The following is a 21,600-nucleotide window of genomic DNA, read 5'->3' on the forward strand; positions in this document are numbered from 1 at the left end:
CCACTGGGAATCTCATAGCCCCCAGCTTTCGGGACTGAACTCTGACCTCCATTCTTCCAGCACGAATTCCGCCCGCCTAAGGGCATGGGGCCAGGCCAGCAGGGCCCCTGGGAGGCTGAGGCCCTGGCGTGCCTCCAGGCAAAAGTAGCAAAGCTCAGCAGAAATACCCCGACAGGGCTGCAGGTCAGTGGCCTGGGAGGAGCTGGCAACATGGGGTCTGCAAAGGCAAGAGCTGCCAGCCAGAGAACAAAGGGGTCTTGGAGAGACGGCCCAGGCCCCTGAGAAATCTACGTCAGGGAGGAAATGCCAGGAATTGGCCACATCCCATAGGCAACTGCAGGCAGCTGATGACACCCACATTTGGCCTGGATTCCGGGATCCCTGGATCCTAAAGTGAGGCCATCTGATTCTGAGAGAGAGAGACCTGTTCCCTATTGGAGCTGTAAGGGGCCTCAGAGCCCTGCTTGGCTCCAGCCCTTTGCCTCTGCTGTTTCCTCTGTCCTTTCCCCTTTGTCTGCCTGTTGAAATCCTATTCACCCTTCAGAGCCCTGCTTAAGCTTAATGTCACCTTCTCTGGGAAGTTCAGATGCCCTGGAAGTGAGACGCCCTCCCCTGGGCTCCCAAAGTGCCTCCTCTTCCCCCTTCATAGCACTTACCACATTGTCTCAAACTTTATTTGGTGCATCTGTCTTCCCCACCAGGCTGTGAGCTCTGGAACGATGTCCCTTCACCTCTTAACCCCATGTCTGGCCCACAGTATCCCCTCCCAAAATGCTGAGTGGGTGAATCTACCCATGCATCTTATGTTCCAAAAGAGTCTTTTTGCTCTAGAGATTCAAAGATCAAAACAAAAAGAGGATCCTGACGGTAAGCACATGTGTGTGTGAGCATGAAACAAATACACAGGGCACCCTGGGAATGTGCTAGAATCCCGTAGATGTAGAATTGATTGACAGTGTATAGCTGTGTTCAGCCAAGAAGTCACCTTTGCCCACCTGCCAGTGCCAGTTGAATCTCCTTGGACTAAGGAGTAAGGGGCTAGAGTTTGACACCGTTTCTTGGCTGCCCAGGCAGGGGACTGCCCCGCTCCCCGACCATTTGTCACCAGAATTCCATTTGGAACTCTAGGCCCCTGTCACCCGGCCTCCCACTGCCCCAGCAGAGACCCACTCTGAAGCCTGAAATTCAAATGTTGTGATGTATATTAACCCAGACCTTCATCCCAGACCAGGCTTTTTCTCTACCCCCAGAGCCCCACACTATGGCAGACTGAATTCCTCGTCGCAGAGGCCCTCCCGAAGGCTCCCTCCTGTTGTTTTATGGAATTTCACCTCCTAATAGTTCCATCTGTATGTCCCCATGAACCTCAAAGCTATTATATCATCCAATGTGGACCTCAACATTCTTCTCATGAAATTATCTATCTGGGTTGGGTCTCTCACCTTCCATGCCACCTCTAAGCTAGGACCCCCTAACACACACATATATAGTTTTCTCCTTCAGTCCCCTTGCCCTACTGATTTTACTTTCTAAATATTTCTCAATCTGCTCCCTTCTCGGGCTTGAGCCCTCTTTATCTCCTGCCTGGACTGTGGCAGTAAATTCCTCATTGGTTTCCGTGCATTAGCTCTCAATCTCCTTCAATTCATCCTCCATACAGGTCACCAGAGGGATCTGTTTACAATGCAATCTGACGAAGTCACTTTTCTCCTTAAAAATCTTCCGCGGTCCCCATCGTCTTTTAGTGGAATCGATCAAAGTGGGTTTGGTGCCACACCAGTCTTGCAGGATATTTCACGGATATGAGATTCCAGAAATGCTGCATACCAAATGCCCTTCTTTAAGATTCATAACATACAGCAGCATCTTAAAGATGGTTTCATCATCCTAAACGCCAGCATCTTGCTCTCTAACCACGCCCACCTTCCTGCCAGCCCCCAGGATACACGTTCTTCAACTTCACGGGACATCCAGAACTTGAGCCCCTCCATTTTCTCCCCGCCCCAGTCCTGTCAGACCTCACTGGAACCTGCTTCGTGCCCAGCATCCCTTCTGTGCAGCCTGACTCACCTCTCCCATTTCCAGAAGGGGCTATTCCAAGGCCAAGAGCCCAACCTTGCAACTTTCCTCCCACTCTTTACAGAAGACCATCTCCTACTTAATGGGGAAAGGAGAGAACTGAGGAGCTCCCTTCACTTCTAGCTCCCTTTCCTCTTGCCTCACCCTGAAGGTACACACCTGCACTCTGGGTCTCATCTTCTCTCCCCTTTACCACCTGTGTCCATCTTCTCTTTCTCCTGCATCTTCTACCTTTCCTTTAGTTTCTGCCTTCAGCCTATAAATATCAAATCTCCTCCACCCAAAATGCAAGCACCCCCCCAATAGTCCTTTTGATGCCACCTCCTCTCATAACTGCTAATCTCTCTCTCTCTCCTCTCCCCCATATTGCCTTGCTTTTCTAAAGAAGAGTCTATGTTCTCTGTTTCCATTTCACTCTTTCCATTCCAAACTCAACCCGTTGCAGCCTGCTTCCAGACTCTAACACCTTCTGACGTTGCTCTGGTTGCAGTCACCTGAGTCACCTGTTCACTCCCCTGCCTCCATGAACCTCTCTGGAGCAGCTGGTACTGTTGGCCCATCCCTCGTTTTGTACAACGCTGTGCTCCTAGCTGGTAAGACATCCCCCTCTGCTTTTCCTCCTGCTTCCTTTGGCTCTCCCTGCTCACCTGCCCCCTACACACTGAGTTTCCAAGCTCCACCTCAGCCGTCTGCTCTTCCCTATCTGTGCCCTGTCCCGGGACATCTCACCCACACTCATGGCTTCAACTGCCCCCCGCATGCAACACCCACACCGCTGTCTTCATCTCAGATCTCTCTCCAGAGCTCTAGGACCACACTGCCCGCTGCCCGCTGCGTCCTGGATGCCCCAGACAACTCACACCCAGCACATCCCAAACAGGACTGAGCTCCTGCCCGTGTGCTCCCCTAGCAGCAAATCAGACCACCTAGTGTACAATCCAGACACCAGGGAGTCACCCCGGTCCCTTCCATCTACTTCCCCTTCCCCTTCCCTGCCAGGCATAGCTGGTCATACAATATGGTAAGGCCAACCTGGCTGTACAAGGAGAATCACCCTGAAGACTTGTCAAACAGAGCTCCCTGGGCCCTTCCCTGACTTACTGAATCCAAAGCTCCAGGGCCAGGCCTGGGAATCTGATTCCTAGAAAGCACCTCCAGGTTGCTGGGATGCCTGGCTCAAGTCACAGACTGGCGATCAGGAACCACCATTCTCTAACCCGTCCCCTTCCAGGCTCCACTGCCAATAGCACTTCTGCTTGCCCATGCAGGGCACAGCTTCCTCCCTGGGCCTCCGGCAGTGTTTGCCCCATCTGATCCATCCTCCACACTGAAGCAGTGGCAAATCTACTTTCCCCAAAATGCCATAGGACCATGGCTCACCTCCGCTAAAACCCTTCTATGTGCCCCCCAGGAGCACTGCTTCGTGGCTGTGTGCACTTAGTGGAGTTACTTCAGCTCACCTCCTATGTCACCTCCGGCCTCACGCCCCTCAGACAAGGCGCTCCAGCCACGCCAAAGGACACGTGGTCCCCAAACATGCAGCCCTGTTCTACAGCTCCTGGCTTTGCACATGTTCTTTCTGATCATACCCCCTCACTCCCTTAGCCTCTCTGGATAGAATCTTCTTCTTTTTTTTTTTTTTTTTTAGCTGTGTGTACAGCTTGTGAGATCTTAGTTTTCCCACCAGGGATCAAACCCGGGCCCCCTGCGGTGGAGGCGTGGAATCCTAACCACTGGACGGACAGGGAATTCCCTTGATAGACTCTTAAGGCTCAAAACAGGCTGGGCTAAAAGCCTGCCTCACAGGCACTATTAGCCCACATGGAGATTGCAGATTTTCTAGGTTTTTTCCCCCAATTAAATGTTGGATCCTCAAGACAGGACCTGGATTTTGATAGGTCACTATTTCCAGGGCCCAACCCAGTTCCCAGCTCAGAGAGGTGGCTGGCAAGGTTAGTGAATGGAAGGGGGAAACGAGAGAAGGAATGAGAGAGGGCAGGGAGGCGCGGAGGATTTGGGGTGATTCTGCCGATCTGTCCTGAGTCCCAGGCCAAGAGTTAGATCTTCCCCCCCGGCAGGAGCCCTGCTCTGGATCCTCAGGCTGGGTCCACAGAAATAACACAGTGGTAGGGTTTGTGCTGCCCTTTGGCTCTCGGGTTCCCCTAGTAGCCAGGCCAGTGATAGGAGCTGCCCTCCCCCACTCCATGTGACCATTCATAACGTTTGGGGCATCTGAGAAGTCTTAGCCCCTCCTGTCTGCCCTGGCCAGCTCTGAACTTCATTAACAAGGACAGTGGGTTCACAGGACCCCAGGACAATCTCACACTCTGATCTGGCCGTGCCCTCCCCTTCCTGGATCCTTCTCCCACCCATGTTCAGTGCCTGGACAATGCACCAATGTCCTCCATCATACCAGCCCCAACCTGGGGGTGGGCCCCTTCATTTGACCCCTCTGGCCCCATCCTCTCTATTTCTTTACCATGACTTCCCCTCCTGCCTCTTTTCCTCTTTCCCCCTTTGCACACCTGCCAGTCACCCTTACAGCTTCCCCTATGGTCTTGACTCCCAGTGTTGCTGCCCTCCACTGTCCTGTTCCAGCCCCTCCCCAGCCTGGTCTGAAGATGGTGGAGGCCATGTTGCGGGGGAGAATTGGATGGGGGCAGAGGCTTGTGTTAGATGGAGGGCACCCCTGTTTTGCCTCCTCACTGTACAGATACCAGACACTCTCTAAAGTGGGTTTGATTCTGTGGCAGCCCTATCCTCTGCCTCCCACACTCAGGATCAGGTACATAATCTGTGGATCTGGTGCAAAATGAAAATACAGGACCCCTTGCCCAAAAACGATTAAGAATTTCAAGATGGCAGTAGCAGATCATTGAACCAACCACTGGGCCCTTCCAAGTGCATGGTCCCGTGTGACTACATAGGTCTCATATCTGTAAAGCTGGCTCTGCCCACACCCCTTTCCAGCTGGTGATGGCTCCTCTCCCTTCTCCTGTCCTCAGCTGCTTTCTAGGACAGCTCCTCAGGGCCTCAGGGCAGGAGCCCAGCCCCAGACACCTCCAAAGGTCCAGAGCCCTGTTCAGCAGGCACTCGGCACAGATTCCTACAGTCCCTCTGGAAATCTTCACGCCTACACTACCTCTGGGCTGCAGGATACGTACATCCTTCTCAAATCAGTGCTTATTGATTGAGCCCCACCTGGCTAAGCCTGTGGAAGAGAGGACAAGTTGATAAACGCTCCATCCCTGCCCTCCGGGAGTTCAGTTTATAGCAGGATTAAAACTGAAAAAAGAGCAGGACCAAACACGGATTCTGTGGGTTCAGAGAAAAATAATCATATTTGATTAGGAAACGAACTTTCAAAAGAGACAGCATAAAGATGGACTTTCATGAGTGGGCAAGATTTTATTAATCCGAGGAGTAAAAGGGCATTCCAGGGAGAGGGCACAGCAGGGGCAAAGGCTTGGAGGTGGGAAGATGCATGGCAGGTTCTAGAATCCTGAGTTATGTAGTTTGCCAAGGCATACTGATGGCGGAATAGTGGAAAGAGACTGGAAGGGAATCTTAGGGTCTGCTGTAGACAGCTCTAAGAGCTGCGGTGAAGCGTCTGTACTCCTGTACTTCCGTAGAGGAGACACTGAGGGGGCTTTAGCTGTGGCGTGTATTTGGGATCAAAGGGAGAAGAGAGAAGACTTCCTCCACTTGGCCCTCCCAGCTTGCCTGTGAGCACAAAGCCTCACTTTTCTGCAAAACAGGCCGCTCCTACCCAGGGTTCGGGAGCTTATTCAGTCCACCCCTCTCGAGCCGCAGTATGTCTGAGCTACCCACAAGGGTACAGCAGCCTGGGCTCCCTCCCGCCCTACCAACGTGGAGGACCCACAGTCTCGCGCGATCCTGGGTTCTGCACAGCAGCGCCCAGACGGTGCTGGAGTGGTTTGAGGTTTTTCCGCCACTCGCTCCCATGGTCCTGTCTGTGGTGGTGGTGGTGCTGGTGGTGGTGGTGTTATGGAGGTTGGGGGGTTGGGGGGTAGGAGGGGTGCGGAATAGGATCCCGGACTGGGAGTGGAGGCGACTGGGAGTGGGGAAAGTCTCTCAGCCCCTGGTGGACCCACTACCCACTTATTTTAACTTTATATTATGTATATTCTCAAACAAATGCAAAAGTAGAGGGAATGGTATAATGATTTTCCCAAGTCCCCACCGCCTAGCTTCAACAATTTGCCCCTCTTGGCCAATCTTGTTTCAGCTAACCCTCTCCCACCACCCACTTTAAAGAAGGATGTGAGTAGCCTGGGGGTGGCAGAGGCGCCCCCCCCAACCCAGAGTTGTAGGAGAGCTGGTGCCAAGCCTGCACCACTGGAGACTGGAACGCCAAGGGGCAGAGTGGGGTCACGGTAGGGCTGGGAGCAGGGCTCACGCTGGGTAGGGGCCGCGGGGGGCGGGGGCGGTGCTGGCGGGGCGGTGCTTGGAGCAGCGCGGGGGTTGGGGGCGCTCTCCCGGAGACTCAAGGCGCGTGGGGCTGGGCGCAGAGCCGCAGTCTCCGCCTTGCAGCTTGGAGTGTGCCCGCTGCGCCGCAGCTGTCCGTGCCTGCCGCCACCTTCCCGCCGCCGCCACCACTGCCAAGATGCCCAATTTCGCCGGCACCTGGAAGATGCGCAGCAGCGAGAATTTCGACGAGCTGCTCAAGGCTCTGGGTAAGCTGGCGCGGACGGCGTGCCCCGACGGGGAGTAGCAGCCGGCGGTGCCCCCGACCCGCAGAGGATGGGCTTTAGGGACCAACACCAGGCAAGAGGGAGTCCCCGGTGCGATAGATTGGGGCGAATTCCAAGGCACACCCCATCTAGAAGTGGCGAGTAGAGCCCGGGATCCGCGCATCCAGAGAGCGTTTGCGGGATGCTTGGCGCTTTCCCCGACGGTTCGGCCTTTATCTCGAGCTAGCTAATCGCGAGGAGAGGTTATTACTGAAGTCCTGGGTGGGTCAGGGACTTTAAAACTGGCGACTCAGTTTGAGACCAGGCCCTACCACGAAATACACTGTGCTGCTCAGGGAAGGCCGCTTACCCTCTCTGAGCCTCAGTTGCTCACCTCGGAAAAAAAAAAAAAATCAGGGTGAGGTCAGGGGGAGGAATGAATCAGTTTTAAGGCCCCCATCTATATATAGTCAGAGGGTTTGAGAAGTGCCGGGCCAGTCCTGGGATGACTGGCGGGTGGCCAGTCCCCGTGAGTCGCACCCATTCTTCCCGGCGCAGGTGTGAACGCCATGCTGAGGAAAGTGGCCGTGGCGGCTGCGTCCAAGCCGCACGTGGAGATCCGCCAGGACGGGGATCAGTTTTACATCAAGACATCCACCACGGTGCGCACGACTGAGATCAACTTCAAGGTCGGAGAAGGCTTTGAGGAGGAGACAGTGGACGGACGCAAGTGCAGGGTGAGGCCCCAGAGTCTGGGCAGCGTTCCCGCGTCCCCGCTCCCTACCCGTGAACCGCTGCAGCCAGACGAACCCCCGGCTCCTTTTGCAGCCTGTGGCGCCCTTTCCTTGCGGGGCGTGTGCACCGGCTGTTTGAAGAGAGGATCTGTGCACCGCGTTGCCCTGGGCTCAAGAGAAAGGCCTACCCCAACCCCTCCCCAACCTCATCCCTAAGTCGCCTCCCGAGGTGCTAACAGCCGCGCCTAAAGTGCGGGCTGTGGGTTGCACCGCGTTACTTGCAGGGGCTTCCGCAGCAGCGTTTTGCTGCGATCCTCAGCGCGAGCGCAGGAGGCGGCGGGGAGGAGGAGGTTTCAGGGCCACCGGGTTCCCTGGCCGCGAGGCTGCCACGTTTCCTGCCGCAGGTGGAGCGGCAGCTCTCGAGTCCCGCCCGCCCGGGTCCCTGGGCGCCCTGAGAATGCTCTGGATCCAGTTTCAGCAGTCTCTGATGGCCCCGGGACCTCTCCCGCCCGCCCTCAGTTTGGTTTCTTAAAGGAAACGACGGAATCTTTCCAAAATCAAGGCAGATTCTGCCTGGAAGATGGACTAAGTGCTCTCTCTTAGTCCTCAAGGGCAAGAATTCTGTATTTCTTTGTATATAGGTCCCAGGGTGGATGAACGGGCGGACTGAAACAAGGGGTTGTAAATTCCTTTTTTAGATGGGCAAAAATTGCATTTGGTTGGTCTCTGGAGTAGAATGGAGGGTTGGCTCCTCATGCATTTTGAGGACAGATGGAAAAACAATTTGCTGCTGCTACCACTTAGTTTAAAAGTGACAAAATGTCTCCCTCCTCTCCCCAAGGTTTAAAGAAAGAACGAATAACATTCCAGAGAGTGAGAAATTGTTTTTCACCTTTCATGAGTGGTGCCTGTCTGATCTAGAGTGGGACTCTCTGGGCATGGGGTTTGGGAGGACACAGAGTCACAGACCCCCAGGAGCATGCTGTCCCACAAAGCAATATTTGGCCCCCAGATTAGCACAGCCTGAAAATGATGTCCGGGGCTTGGAGCGGGCAGGATTGGAGCCCCAGCCACTGCACCGTTTATAAAAACAAAAGAGCAGGACAGCTTAGAGGGAAGGTCTGGGAGTCTTAAGGTAGAAGCCCTGGCGATAGGCAGGACTCAATTTGGGGACATCCAATGGTGACTACTGCCAGAGACAGTAATTCTGGTTAAAAAAGAAAAATCAAAAGTTCACACGACAGCCTGGAGAGTGGGGCTTTATCCCTGCCCTGCCTAGTGAATGTGTCCCATGTGTTAGTTAAAAAGGAAGTATGTGCGCATTCAGTACAGCCTCGGAACCCAGCTGTTCAGCATTTTGCTTTGTGCAGACGCTGGGGAAAACTGCAGGGAATCCCTCCTTTTGCCTCCCACCTACAACAGAATGAAGACCCTTCAGACTTAAAAAAAGTTTTTTCTAGAGACATGTAACCTGGGAAGTGGCTGTGTTTTTATCCTCAGAGCCAGAGACACTCAGGTTTATCAGAGCAGGCTGTGTGCTGCGTCTGACGAGTGCAAACAGAAAGGAAGGCGTCATCCCCAAATCCATGCAAGGAACAGAGCTCCTGATCTGCTGACTACAGATGTGGTTACAAATATGGTGTCTTTACCATTCTAAAATTTTGTACCTCTGATATGAGAAGCTTCGTGCCTTGAATAGCCAAATCGCTTGAAGGGGTCGTCCATTTTGACATAAGTGAATCATTGTGTGCCGTCCGTTTTATTCCTGGAGATGTAAAATGTGCCTGAGGCTTTGCTGCTTCGGTGAGTGTGTGTGTGTGTACTTGTGTAATACAAGGTATATTTATACCCCATAAAATCCGCGGTCAGCCCTCTGAGTTTAGGCTCGATACAGCACAGCACAGAAGGTTCTGAGCCGTGCTGACAGGGACCATGTGTTGCTTCTCAGCACAGCAATTATTCTCCCATGCTCATTGTTGTCTCTGCTCCCACTGCCAAGAGTGTAATTAACGTCACTAATGGTTTTCCTGCCCGCAGAGTTTAGCCACTTGGGAGAATGAGAACAAGATCCACTGCACACAAACTCTCCTCGAGGGGGACGGCCCCAAAACCTACTGGACCCGCGAGCTGGCCAACGACGAGCTCATCCTGGTGAGCGAGGCCCCTTGACCCTGAAACAAGCCCGCAGTTCTCCAGATGTTGCCTGTGGCGGGCCCCGAGATCATCACCTTCACTCATCCATTCAGGGAGAGACACTCTTTGCCCTGGGTTAAAATGTGAGCGGAAAGCTTGAGATGACAGTTTAGGTCAGAGGAAATCATTGTTAGATGGTTGGCAGGAGAGAGGAGTGGCTCAGAGGGCAGAGCAGGGCCTAGAGACAGGCTGCCTTGCCGGCCTCTATACAAACCCACGCATCCCTGTGGTGACTCGCTGACTTGCTTAAACCGGCCTCCCCTCCAGCCGGGCTCCGAATGCTTGGGCTCTGGGAGGTCCCAGCGTTCACTCTGCAGAAGGGATTCCCCCCACCGCCCCACCCCCTCCTCATTCCCCATTTTGCTGCCTGGGAAAGATTTCAGAAATTTTAGTATGCCTGCACTGAGAGCCTTAAAGAACATTTTTACCCCCGTACTTATAAACTCCAATGGCCTTCGGGAGCCAGACAAGTATAGTGATGCTAATTTGGGGCAGTCACAGTGTTGACACAATGTGGAGGGTGGGGCCTTTAGAACTGAGGAGGGTGGGCTCTACCTTAAAGGTAATCAGATCGAAACATTTTAAACATCCCTGGCCACACAAAATATACCTGGTGAGGCCAAGTTAGAAACCCTTGTAGTTTAATCACACACCTCCTCCCCCTTTATTTAGGTACAGGGGCAAAGAGGACAGAGGAAAGGACACCTCCCTGCCACTCTCCCTTTGTATTTCAGAACAGACCAAGCTTTCCTTGTAATACCCTTCCCCGTCCCCCCAGTGCTCCCACTAGAAAAGGGGAATGCTCTTGTGGATAACCAGGAAATGATATCCTTTGTTCTCCATCAGACCTGTTGTTAACATCTCCACTCGAAGACTGCCTGCCTGCCCCACCCTAGCAAGTGTCACCCTGAAATGTCGGAAAAGGAGGTGGCGAGGAATGCTAGGACAGGACTCGCTGTGTGACCTGGGCATGGCCCTTCCCTCCTTGAGCTGTAAAATGAGGGGTTGGGCTAAAGTTTGATCCCTGAGGTCTCTCTCAGCCCTGAAATTACGTGTTTATTCTGCAAGAAGACCCTAAATTGAGCTGTCTCTATTACTTTAACGGAGGCTGCTAGATCTCACTCGCTGTCTCCTCTTGTCCTTCCCTGAGATGATTTCACATACTTTCTTTCGTGAGAAAGAACTGGCTTCATTTGCAATCTGGTTAATGTTGTTTCAAGGGCAGGAATAGTTGATGGGGTTGGGGGAGCAATTTGAGGCGGAGACATGGAAATTTAGGAGGAAAAGGCACATATGGTTGATCGGTCCAGGGATAGAAAATAGGGAGATGATTTTAGAGTTCTTGAGTATAGCTAAGGGTTAAGTAGGCTCCGTGTGGTCCGTGAGAAAGTGTGATTTTATTAGACTCAGTAGTATCTAAGCAGCCAGCGCATGGACCCAATTCTGCTAGGAGACTCCACCCCTTCCAAATCTCCCACTACAGCTCCACCCGTGCATCCTTCCCTGGGGAGGATTAATTCTTGGCATTTGGGTTCTAAAATGTGGGCTTTTGTTCCAAGCGTTATTATCATTAATAAATCCAAATGTAGGGAGATGCTGTCTCTGTATAACAGGAGGAAATTTATTCTAGTTAACTTAAATCAGCTCTCCCAGCACCCCCAGCTGTAAATTGCCTTACTTTGAAAATTGAGTGTAGTCCCTTAAAACGACTCGGGCACATTATACGAGAGTTTCTTTCAGGAACCTCTGAGCATAGTTTGCAGGCTGAGAAGGACATTTCAAATGTGATTGGAAATGTAGCGATTTCTTCTTGTTTCGTGAAGCCATTTGTTGGCCTGGGGGAGGTGTTGGTCATTCCAGCACAGGTATAGAGTCCAGTCCCCAAACTCTGCCCTTCCACGTGACACTCCATGGCCATAGAGCTGGAAGAGTTTCAGAAAACGACAAGGTTCTGAGCGGTCTGGACATCTGAGAGGTGAATTTCCATGGGAACCCCCGCTTCACCCTGCCCCAGCACCCGGCATCATCTGCATTCCTCACTAATGAGGAAAGGGAATAGGACAGAGAAGGTGTCCAGAGCAGGTACAGCTGTGCCGGTGTGATCAGAAGTTCCCTACTTAGAAAAGAGGCTGGTGATGAGCATTTGCTTCCTTCATAATCACTAATGACTAGTATTTCCCTGAAACACACATGTTTGAATAACGTCCCAAATCATGTTCCCTGAGAGCATCTCATGGTCAACTGAGGGACCCAGGGGAAGATCCAAGTATATTCAAGCTCTGAGTTCAGGGCTCTTAACCTCAGGCCCCTTCGACAATCTGAAAGATAGGGACCCTTCCACAGAAAAATGTACGTCTGCAAACAAACATATCTACGTCAGTCTACAGAGTGGGGAAATTCTGTTTGGTTTTTTTTTTTAATTTTGTGGTTTTTTTAACATACATATTGCTGTCTCTGTTCCAATTGCCTGTGAGAGACCTAGGAGAGCAGGCCTATAAATAATTGCTAGTTTTTGGAAGAATTGAGACAGCTTACTTACAGTGATATCATTTCAGAGGCCAGAAGAAACCATGCTCCTCCATTCGTGGAATGATTTGTGTCCTCCCCACAGCAAACAAACAAACAGTCACAGAATAGTAGCTGGAAAGAGCTGTGGGATCTTGTTCAGTTGCACCCCTCCCCTCAACTCCCTCCCCCCTCCATCCCCGAACTGTCCAAGAGACCAGAGCAGTGCCCCAGCTCACCCAGCTGTGAGTTGCAGAGCTGGGTCTGGGTGCCAATGACACTGTGCTTTTGCAGTTGAGACCATGTTTCTAGCTTGCAGGTAACCTGAGTATTACTTATACAACATCTCAGGCGTCTCCCAGGCTGGACAGTTGCTTCCTGGAAGGTACTTCTACACCCTCTCTGAAGCTATCCCACATGGCTGGTCAGTGCTGAACCCCAGGGTTCCAGCTGCCCAAGCCCCTTGCTCTCTTGAAGTCACTTGAAAAGAGACAGAACCATTTCAGAAATGTCCAATATGCCATACTCCCCGCCACCCACTTCAGTTTAATTTAAAAAACCAAAGCCAGGAAACTTACATTTTTTATGTCAGCATTCCCAGGTTCCAGAAGTAGTGGAAAACTGCATACAACATAACTCTATACCCCTGTTGCCTCTCTGCCAATACAGAGTGTAAGGGAGGAAAAAAAAAAAAGAAAGAAAGAAAGAAAAAAAACCCTTAGGGCTGAGCATGAGTGCACCGCACAGGAAATTGAATGTCTGTTACAGAGTTTTTAACAGGGCAGTAAGTGGCCTTATTAGCGATCTGCTTTAAACATTTTTGCACAGACATCTGCACTGATTGGTTTTCCTTCTCTGCAGACGTTCGGCGCCGATGATGTGGTCTGCACGAGGATTTATGTTCGGGAGTGAAGGCGGCTGGCTTGCTCCTGCTTTGGGGGTGGATTCATGTTCCCCCGAGGAATGTCATAGTTCTGAGCTGCCAGTGGACCTCCTCTTTCCCAGTATCAACATTAGGTGATCCTGTTTTCCCCCACGATAATGCTGTAGTGTTTCCCCCCAAGGCTTCGTGCCTCTGTGTCCCTGGTGCTCCATAGTTTGGCATCTCTATGGTTTCATCAACCATTAAACTGGTTGTACACACCTCAAGGCTTTCTCCTTCTTTGGACTGACTCTTCGGTTTCCACACAAGGTCATGGTGTACCTGTTGACCCCAGCACTGCATTGGTCTGCGTAGTGATTTCTGCTTCTGCCTGCTGCCCAGGTGCAGTGCTTGGAGCATATGGCAGGGGTTGTGAGCTGGGCTTCCTCTGACAGGATTCACACTGCAGATCCAGGTGTGTCTGGATCTCACAGTGTTGTTTTTTAATTGAATTAGCTGATATATTGGTGGTTCCCAGCAGGAAAGGGAGGGCATATTCAAAAGGGTTAACTGAGGAGAGCTCAGAATGAAGGGACTATTTACACAGGCATTTACGTGGACGGGATGAAGAGAACCAACGACGGATGGTGAGACACTCAGAGACAAGCAGCAGGGAACCGGTACTCCCCTAGACAGAGGGACAGAGGGGTCACCAGGCCACAAGAGCTATAGCCTGGGAGAGAGACCACCACCGCGTAGGAGCTGTGGCAGTACACAGAGGAATGTGATCACTGCCAAAACAATGGCCCCAGTATGTGGGTAGATGGAGGTTCAGAGGGTCGGGGGAGAGTCTCTGGCTTGCAACAAGGGCGTTAAATATCCTGACCTCCCAATTTTCAATCTCTGATCTATCTGTTCTAACCACTGGCCAAACCCATCTGGAATCTAGAGGGCAAGAGAGTGGGGAGGGGGAGGGAGGGCGAGGGTGCTGCCCACAAGAGTCACCCTCCCAGGACATAGCCAGGAGAAGAATGGATCCCAACATGCAACAGGACAATAATCCACAGTCGCCAACTTTAACATTTGAAAATTAGATTTTACATGAAAATCTGGACTTCTCTTTCCTTAGGAGAAAAATTGGGAAAATCTGGCATCTCTCATGGGGCCACAGGTGGCTTGGCAGCTTCCCCCTTTTTAAGTAGAACTTACACCCTCTGCCTCCCCATGGGCCCCACCATTGCCCCTGCCCTCCTTTACGTTGACTGCCCGGCTTCTTGGGCATTTCTCCTTGCCATCCTAGGCACAAGGGTTCTTGGCAAAGCCAGGCCAGAGTTGGCTGATCAACAGTGTTTGGGCATGGATGAAGCCAGAAGACAGTGACCCTTAAAGAGCTCACACCTAAGCTGATGGAGCCGACACCTAAGGCCCAGGTGCCACCACCTGAGTGTAAATGAGAACACCTTTACCTGACTTCTCACACCTCTGCAGCCCAGAACCCTACTTTGCTCATGGGGGACCTCAGCCTCCTCTCAAAGACTCTATTGCTTGCATCTAAGAGGAGTTGTCTGATGACTTCTTGGAGGAAAGGGGCTGGAGTGGGACCCCTACGGAAGGGGAGGACCTGGGCTTCTATGCAGCACCACTGGTTCACTTAGACTCAGAACATAGTCCGTAGCCTGTTTCTCTTGAATCCTGTTCCTTCTTCATTTTCCAGAGGAAAAGGCACAGTGTTTCTCATTCAAATATTCGTGTGTACACACATTGCATACGATATATAATATACACACACATGTAGGATGAACACCTACACAAAATATCACTGTCATCAGAATAGTCTCACGAAAATGCTGCTCTAAACATGTCACTCCCCTACTCAGTAATCCCCATGGTCTGCAACAGAAAGGTCAAACTCTGGCCTGGACTTCAAGCCCTCCAGGACTTGGCCTCACCAGGTAAAACAGAAAGAATGAGGGCTTTGGTGTCTGTCAGACCTGGCTCCAACTCCTGGCCACACCTTTAGTTTACAAGTGCTAGAAACCCAACCCCAACCAGCCCCAACAAAGAAGAATGTACGCTGCCACAACTCGGCTGAACCTTGAAAATATTGTGCTAAGGGTAAGAAGCCAGTCACAAAGGACCACATAGTGTATGATTCCATTTATATGAAATGTCCAGAACAGATAAATCCATAGAGACAGAAAGTAGATTGGTGGTTGCCTAAGGCTGGGGGTGTTGGGGGAAAAAGGGAGTAAAGAGTTCTTTGGGGGGTGAAGAAAATGTTCTAAAACTGATGTGGTAATCGTTGCACAGCTGTACAAATACACTAGAAACCACTGAATTACACATTTTAAATAGATGAATTGTGTGTAATGTGAATTATATCTTAATAAAGCTTTTTTTTTTTTTTTTTTTTTTAAGGAATGTGCTGACCTCCCTGGTTGTAAGGAATGCTAGGGAAGCTCTCAGGACTCAAGCAAAAGCTGCAGGAGCTGGCCCTTAGGGCCTAGAATCTGAGGCAGAGCCCCTTCCATACCTCTCCCTCCATCTCTTACTCCATTTTGATTTCCTTACAGAACTGGTTCAGGTCACATGACCACCCCTGGACCAATCACAACTGAGGGGAAGAGGGTACAATGATTGGCCAGGCCTGAGTCATATGACCTCTCCTGGGCTAGTGGGCAAAACTGTTAGGAAAGGGAGAATAGGGGAAAATGAACTGGTAGTCAGGAACTGTGATTAAGCTATCCTCCATGCTGGCTAGCAAACCTTGGGTAAATTATTCAACCACTTTGAGCCTTGGCCCCTTGCTATTGTAAAATGAGGACAATAAAACCCACTTGGCCTGGTTGGTGTGGAGATGAAAGGAGTTAAGGTTTGTAAAGTACCAAGAGCTTTATAGAGTCCTACATAATCCTTGCCATCCAGCCACATGGGTCCAGACCCTGATCCCACTCCTCTGAGCCTCTCAAATCTTTTTTATTTTGAAGGCCAGCACCCACCTCGTTTAGGGCATCTTCTCTCACCGTCTCTTACCCCCACATTAGGCTCACAATTACAGACTGCTTTGTGCAGGCAGGGCTTCTATTGTGGTCCTGTGTTGTCATTCCACATCTTCGTTTCCGACATTTTCCGCCAACCAGCCTGTGTGGTCCCAGAGTCCAGGAATAGCTGCTTAAACATCCCTGCTCCCCGCCCCCCCCCCCCCTCCACCGACTCTACCCCAGCCCTCCACAGGGCTTGGCAAATGGAGATTACTCTGTAAACATGTGCTGATTATCTGACTGATGGAGGCCCAACATTTTTTTTTACAAGATCCAAGCCTTCCTGAATGGATGTCCACAAGGAAAGGCAGACGTAGGGAGTAAACAGCAGTGCTCAACTCAAACACCATCCAACAGCAAGAGTTGTCTCTACCCTCAGGTAGATGGTATAATACACATACCATATTATATCTCAGAGGCAGGGGGGCAGAGATTACAAGACCCATTTAAAAGAAAAGGGTGAATAGTGCAGGAAACCCTGCTCAGGAGCAGGAAAACTTGGAAGAAGCAAACGTACTGATTGCCTGTCCCAACAGCTGTCCCAAACCCCTCTCTCCCTTGCCCACCTCCCACAGTATAGACTGGGAAAGTCAATGCTTATTCTCCCAGCTTGCATTGAGTTGAGTATGTGACCCAGTTCTGGCCAATGAAACATAAATGGAAGTCTTCTAGGGGGCTTCTGAGAAAGACTTTTTCTTCCTGATAAAAGAGGAGAGACTGAGAAGGTAACTTCTCCTTACTGCCTCTAATATGGTGTGAGATTGTGATGCCTGGAGCTGGTGTAACCATTTTATAACCACGAGGAAAAGAGATGCCAGCTCAGAGTCACTGAGATAATACAGCCCCTAATTTGGATGTACTGCTATGTGATTAAAAAAAAAGAAAAAAACCCTGTTTACCTAAGCCCGTTATTCAGTGACTTCCATACTTGCAAGTAAAAGCATTGCTAACTGATACATGGAAAGAAGGACAGGGGTCTGTCTGACTTGCAGATTTCTAGGAAGCCTTGTCTTGATGATGACCGTCAGTGCTGTGGAACTGGACAATGTGTCATCTTGCTCAAAGGAATAAATAATGTCAAAATATTCTATGGGGGCTTCCCTGGTGGCACAGTGGTTAAGAATCTGCCTGCCAATGCAGGGGACACAGGTTTGAGCCTTGGTCCAGGAAGATCCCACATGCCGCGGAGCAACTAAGCCCGTGTGCCACAACCACTGAGCCTGCACTCTAGAGCCCGCGAGCCACAACTACTGAGCCCACGTGCTACAACTACTGAAGCCCGAGCGCCTAGAGCCCGTGCTCTGCAACAAGAGAAGCCACCACAACGAGAAGCCCGCGCACTGCGACAAAGAGTGGCCCCCGCTCACCGCAACTAGAGAAAGCCCACGCAGTAACAAAGACCCAACGCAGCCAAAATACAAATAAATTTTTAAAAATTCTATGGAATTTAAGACCCCATGCATATTATAACATGTTTCTCAATTTCCTCTTACTTCAGCCCCTTCTGCTCCTCATGACAGCCAACATTTCCAAGCAAACAGCGGATGTTATCCAAGAAAATGTAGGGCAGCCAACCTACAGATGCAACCTTCGCGCCACCAACCTAACACCACCCACCACTTTCACAGACATCTGTCCTCTAGGAATACACTCCAGGGCTCTCCCCTCCTTTACTGTAACTGCCCATTTGTGTCAGGAAAGTCCTTGGATCTTGTCAAAAACATCCCTTGCCTCTATATCTGCCCTCCCCAATGTCCAGCAAACACTCTGCACTAAGATAAAAGAAATGCAGTATGTCGCTGGGTGAAAAATTAATCTTCACAAAGTTCAATGAGGGTCAGATAAATGTAGGTCAGAGTAGATTTGAAATCTTCTCTGACTGAAAACCCTTAAATTGGATGGACAGTTGTGCTTATCCCAACCCATCAGAGCCCCATCACTTGTAAGCATACTCAACCGTGAAAAGATCGAACTCAGAGAGGGGAAATGATTTGCCCAGGGTCATCACTTTAGGTGCTCATCAAGATCAGGGAGACTTCCTTCTCTGGATTGAGGTTTGTTTTGTTTGTTTGTTTGTTTGTTTTAACTCATTATTATAGAGAATTTCAAGGAAATTTAAAAATAATTCCTAATATCATCAAATATCCTGTGAGTGTTCAAATTTTCCTGTCTCATAACATTTTTTTTCCTATTTGTTCAAATCAGGATTGAAATATTCATACTTTGTGACTGGTTGATACATCTCTTAAGTCTCTTTGAATCTATAAGTTCCCCACTACCTCATTTTATTTTTTATAGTATATTTGTTGGAGGAACAGGTTGTTTGTCTTGTAAAGTTTCCCGTAGTCTGAATTTTGATGATTACATTTCCAGGGTGTTGTTTAACATGTTTTCTGTCTCCTTGCAAATTGGTAGATCTAAAAGCTCATTCACATTCAGGTTTGATTTTCTTGGCAAGAATACTGCAGCAGTGGTGGGTCTGCTGTACTTCCCTTAGAGGACTCGTGATGTCTGTTTGCCTCTCTTTCTGTGATCTTAGCAGCCATTGGTGATCATTGCCTAGATCCATGGTTTCACTAGAGGTTGAAACATGGGCCTATTCTAAATCTATCACTCTGTCTTCACTTATGAGCTGGAATATTTCCATTAAAAGATAATTTCTCTCATCTACTATGTGGTTATCATGAGGTATAGTTTATATAGGAAAAGCAGAATGAATGATTCTTTCCATGTATTTACTAGTTTTCAAACTAATGAATTGGTCCTCCTGGCATCCTTTAAAGATGACCATTGTATTTTTGTTTTTGTTTCTTTTTGAAAGTCACTATGAATTTGTGGATCGAAACATATTTGATGTGTTTTAATTCATTGCAGTTGCTATCCTTATAGATGCTAAAAGTGTCCTGTCTTTGGCCAGTGGGAGCCTCTTCAATTTCCCTCTTGAGTCTTTCGGTAGGATCCTAGTCATCTTTGATAAATTCCTTGCCATTTGGTATGACAAGATGCTCCAGGCTCATTTTGTACATTTCCTGCTCCAGACCTGGAATCAGCCATTTCTCCAAGGAGTCCAGTCCTTATAGGAGGCAATGATATTTAGAAGCCACAATCTAGGAGCCAGGAGAGGGGTCCACTTCTGATTCTAAGATAGAAGCCAGAGTTCTATCTGGCCCAAGAAGCAGGTATCAGACAAAAGAGTTACTCTGTAGTCCTGTGTTCCCTTTATCTTTTGCCCAAGACAATGCTAAACAACGTTCAGATGTTGCCAACACTGTGGTCAGTTTTCTGAGAATGACATCTCTTCCTTCTTACTCACAAATCTGAGCAGTTTCTGACCAACCCCTTTGTGGTAGAGGCAGTAGACTTGGAAACATTTGTCTGCAACTCAGCACCAAGCTCTGAGGGCATCTGCTTTAAAGAGGACATGACTTGATGGGCAGTTGTCACTTACAATCAAACTTCTCTTACCCCATGGGAGGCGGGCTTAATGTTCCTTCCTTTAGTAGGAAAATTAAGCATAATTTCTGGGCAAAGAGCAAATTCTCACAAGGGTTCTGCAAACATTACATGTCATACTTGTTACAATTGGGTAATTTATCTTTCTCAGAAAATTAGCTACAGGACTTGGAGAAAGTAACTTAATAAGAACATAGATCACAGTCACAATTTTATAATTCCATTTGTTTCCTTGAGAGGAAGACTCATCGGCTATGGTGAATGATGGGGAAGGGTTTGGGTCCCTAAAGTGGAATTTGATCAGGGTCTCCAAGAATAGTCATACTCAGGGGAAGTGGGATTTGGGGCTTATAGCATTAAAAACGTTGGCTTCAGAAACAATGTGCAGGAAAAAAATATTGAATCATGAACTCATACAAAGAACATAATGAAAACTGAAAGCTCCGAGAAAGTTTGGGGGAAAATCCAATTCTCAGAAATACCCAAGATGAAATTAACGCTGAGGTTTTTTCTCTTCCTATCAGGAGTATGTTCAGAAAAATATCAAGTTCCTTTGACCATTAAAAAAGTAATTGTAATGATATAGTTCAATGCTAAGAGCCCATCAGGAGACCAGAATTGTAAGCCTGTCTCTGCCACTAACTTGCTCTGTGACACTGGCCTGCTTGCAACCCCTCCCTGGGCCTCTGGCTCCCCATCTCTGCAAAGCAAAGGTTGCCAAATGTGGACAGAGGCTGGACTGGCTGCATATGAATCACCAGGGAGAATCCAAAATGTCCACAACAAGGAAGTGGTTAAATCAACCACAATAAGCAACATCACGGAATTCGCTACAGCTGTCAAGCAGAATGAGGCAGACATATGTGTACTGATGTGGAAAGATGTCCAAGCTGTATTACATTTTTTTAAAAAATGAGTGGTGACCTTGTTTAATGGGGAAAAAAATGGTCAGCTCTTTCCAGGAAAAACACAAAACCCTCAAGGACACACACCAAACTGTTAATAGCAGTTACCTCTGAGGATTGGCCATTTTTACTCTTATTATTTCTGTATTGCTGGAACTCATTTAGAATGAGCATGTATTACTTTTGTAATTTAAAACAAATTTTCATTTAAAAAGTGAGAGATTCTGCAAAAGAAAGCTGGAGTAGCAATACTTATATCAGACAAGGTAGACTTTAAAATAAAGACTATTACAAGAGACAAGGAAGGACACTACATAATGATCAAAGGATTAATCCAAGAATATAACAATTGTAAATATCTATGCACCCAACATAGGAACACCTCAATACATAAGGCAAATGCAAACAGCCTTAAAAGGAGAAATCGACAGTAACACAATTATAGTGGGGGACTTAAACACCTCACTTACACCAATGGACAGATCATCCAAACAGAAAATAAATAAGGAAACACAAGCTTTAAATCAGTGGTCCCCAACATTTTTGGCACCAGGGACTGGTTTCGTAGAAGACAATTTTTCCATGGATGGGGGGTGGGGGGAGGTTCAGGTGGTAATGTGAGTGATGGGGAGCAATAGGGAGTGGCAGATGAAGTTCACTCACTCACCTGCTGCTCACCTCCTGCTGGGTGGCCTGGCTCCTAACAGACCACGGACTAGTACTGGTACAGGACTGTGGCCCAGGGGTCAGGGACCCCTGCTTTAAATGACACAATAGACCAAATAGCCTTAATTGATATTTATAGGACATTCCACCTGAAAGTGGCAAAATACACTTTCTTCTCAAGTGCTCACAGAACATTCTCCAGGATAGATCACATCTTGGGTCACAAATCAAGCCTTGGTAAATTTAAGAAAATTGAAATTGTATCAAGCATCTTTCCCGACCACAACGCTATGAGATTAGAAATCAATTACAGGAAAAAAAACTGTAAAAAATACAAACACATGGAGGCTAAACAATATACTACTAAATAACCAAGAGACCACTGAAGCAATTAAAGAGGAAATTAAAGAAAACTAGAAATAAATGACAATGAAAACATGACAACCCAAAACCTATGGGATGCAGCAA

At 49.0% G+C, this 21,600-nt stretch overlaps 1 protein-coding gene across 1 annotated transcript; it reads left to right on the forward strand.

The window, feature by feature from the left end:
- Positions 1–6,420: 6,420 nt before the first annotated feature.
- On the forward strand, positions 6,421–13,354 carry CRABP1 (cellular retinoic acid binding protein 1). Its single transcript, XM_032623469.1, has 4 exons — positions 6,421–6,776; positions 7,332–7,510; positions 9,545–9,658; positions 13,067–13,354. Exons 1-4 carry the CDS (start codon positions 6,707–6,709, stop codon positions 13,115–13,117), a joined length of 414 nt encoding a protein of 137 aa, XP_032479360.1. The 5' UTR covers positions 6,421–6,706; the 3' UTR covers positions 13,118–13,354.
- The last annotated feature ends 8,246 nt before the right edge of the window (positions 13,355–21,600 follow it).

This window comes from Phocoena sinus, chromosome 2 (genome assembly GCF_008692025.1).
Source record: "Phocoena sinus isolate mPhoSin1 chromosome 2, mPhoSin1.pri, whole genome shotgun sequence".
In the NCBI taxonomy this organism is placed as follows: domain Eukaryota; kingdom Metazoa; phylum Chordata; class Mammalia; order Artiodactyla; family Phocoenidae; genus Phocoena; species Phocoena sinus.

Coding starts and splice junctions, on each gene's coding strand:
- CRABP1 (XM_032623469.1), top strand. CDS start 6,707: ATGCCCAATTTCGCCGGCACCTGGAAGATGCGCAGCAGCGAGAATTTC. Junction 7,511..9,544: donor TGGACGGACGCAAGTGCAGG/GTGAGGCCCCAG, acceptor TCCTGCCCGCAG/AGTTTAGCCACTTGGGAGAA. Junction 9,659..13,066: donor CCAACGACGAGCTCATCCTG/GTGAGCGAGGCC, acceptor CCTTCTCTGCAG/ACGTTCGGCGCCGATGATGT.